The sequence below is a fragment of the Silurus aristotelis genome, assembly GCF_946808225.1.
Source record: "Silurus aristotelis genome assembly, chromosome: 17".
Taxonomy (NCBI): Eukaryota; Metazoa; Chordata; class Actinopteri; order Siluriformes; family Siluridae; genus Silurus; species Silurus aristotelis.
The window spans coordinates 25,008,998-25,011,102 of NC_139590.1; the positions used below are offsets into that span (position 1 = coordinate 25,008,998).

A 2,105-nucleotide genomic window follows, 5' to 3' on the forward strand; every position below is an offset into this window, starting at 1 on the left:
CACACACACACACACACACACACACACATCCATCCATACGCATCCATCCATACACACACACACACACACACATATCCATCCATACACAAACATCCATACGCATTCACACACACACATATACCCACACACACAAACATCCATATACCCACACACACATCCATCCATACACCCACAAACACATCCATCCATACACACACACACACACACACACACACACACACACACACACACACACACACACACACACACACACACCCATCCATACGCATCCATCCATACACACACACACACACACACATATCCATCCATACACAAACATCCATACGCATTCACACACACACATATACACACACACACATATACACACACACACACACACACACACACACACACACACACACACACACACACATACACACACACACACATATCCATCCATACACAAACATCCATACGCATCCACACACACATCCATCCATACACAAACATCCATATACCCACACACACATCCATCCATATACCCACACACACATCCATCCATACACCCACAAACACATCCATCCATACACACACACACACACACACACACACACACACACACACACACACACACACATCCATCCATACGCATCCATCCATACACACACACACACACACACACATATCCATCCATACACAAACATCCATACGCATTCACACACACACATATACACACACACACATATACACACACACACACACACACACATCCATACATCCAAACACACATCCATCCATACACAAACATCCATATGCATATACACACACACACACACACACACGTAGATTGTTCTGTAGGTTCTATGGATTGTTTGTAGGTTGTTATAAACAAATACAAATAATATATAAAATTCTTTGGATGCGACAAACTGAATGGTTATATTGTTCATTTTCCCAAGTGATTTTTGTGATTCTACACACACTGAAAATGTTTAAGATGTGTGTTTGAAAGACGGAGGTCCTGAAGGTTTCTCTCAGCTCTTACTGACTGGTTTATGAGCTTGACCTTTAACCTTGAACTTTTCTGTGGAAGCACAGTGTCTGACTCCAGTGTCCCATCCACTATTAAATACCTACTGATCCCATTTCTACTCTGTCCAAGCGCTGAGAATCAGTTGGCGCTGTTCCAAAGAACAATATCTTCTCAGTGACTCTGTAAGACTCATGATGCAGAGGAACCTCGTTATCAGGATGGTAAACTTCCAGAAAGAGTGAAAACAATTTTATCGATTGAAAGCTTTTTCACAAATGTGTGATGTTTAACCTTAGAGAGTGTGTGTTTTTGCTGGTGGAGATTCCACCTCACCTGATCAGATTGTTGATGGCAGTAGGGAATGTGTGTGAGCTCAGCAGAAGCAGAACGTTGTGGTTTCATGTTATTGTAAGGAGCTTGTGAATCTTCTGGTTTGGAAGTCTCGACTAGCGAGCAGAAACGAGCAGTGACCAAACTGAAGAAAATTTGTTTTTCTGCATCAAAAAGTTATTTTGTGATTTTCCAATCCCTCTGAAATAAACACTCAAAAGATCATAAAGATTCCAAAGACATTATTCATGGTGTTTCAGTTCTGTAATGTTCCTGATGGAGTAATTTCCGTCTTGTTGCTCCTCTCAGATTTCCGTGGTGGTGCCGGCCGTAGCGCCATGGCTCAGACTCTTCAGATGGCGATCCCCAACTTTGGCAACAACGTTCTGGAGTGTCTGAATGAGCAGCGGCTACAGGGCCTGTACTGTGACGTGTCTGTGGTGGTGAAAGGCCATGCTTCAAGGCGCATCGGGCCGTACTGGCAGCCAGTAGCGCATACTTCCGTGACCTCTTCAACAGCGGTGCTGGGAGCAAAGCCCCGGCCGTGGTGGAGCTGCCGCCCGCTGTCCAGCCTCAGAGCTTCCAGCAGATTCTGGCCTTCTGCTACACAGGCCGCCTCAGCATGAACGTTGGAGATCAGTTCCTCCTCATGTACACTGCTGGCTTCCTGCAGATCCAGCAGATTATGGAGAAAGGCACAGAGTTCTTCCTGAAGGTCAGCTCACCCCAGCTGTGACTCTCAGGGCCTCCACGTCGAAGAAAC

At 45.2% G+C, this 2,105-nt stretch overlaps 1 protein-coding gene across 1 annotated transcript in view; it reads left to right on the forward strand.

Moving 5' to 3' along the window:
* The window catches only part of nacc1a (nucleus accumbens associated 1, BEN and BTB (POZ) domain containing a), a gene marked incomplete at its 3' end in the record, with an annotated part of 11,083 nt that overhangs the window by 4,743 nt on the left and 4,235 nt on the right, over positions 1-2,105 (forward strand). The window contains 3 exon segments of the mRNA XM_083566261.1: positions 1,652-1,795; positions 1,798-2,066; positions 2,068-2,104. Of these exon segments, the coding sequence (XP_083422387.1) occupies positions 1,681-1,795; positions 1,798-2,066; positions 2,068-2,104 (421 nt within the window). The 5' untranslated portion in view covers positions 1,652-1,680.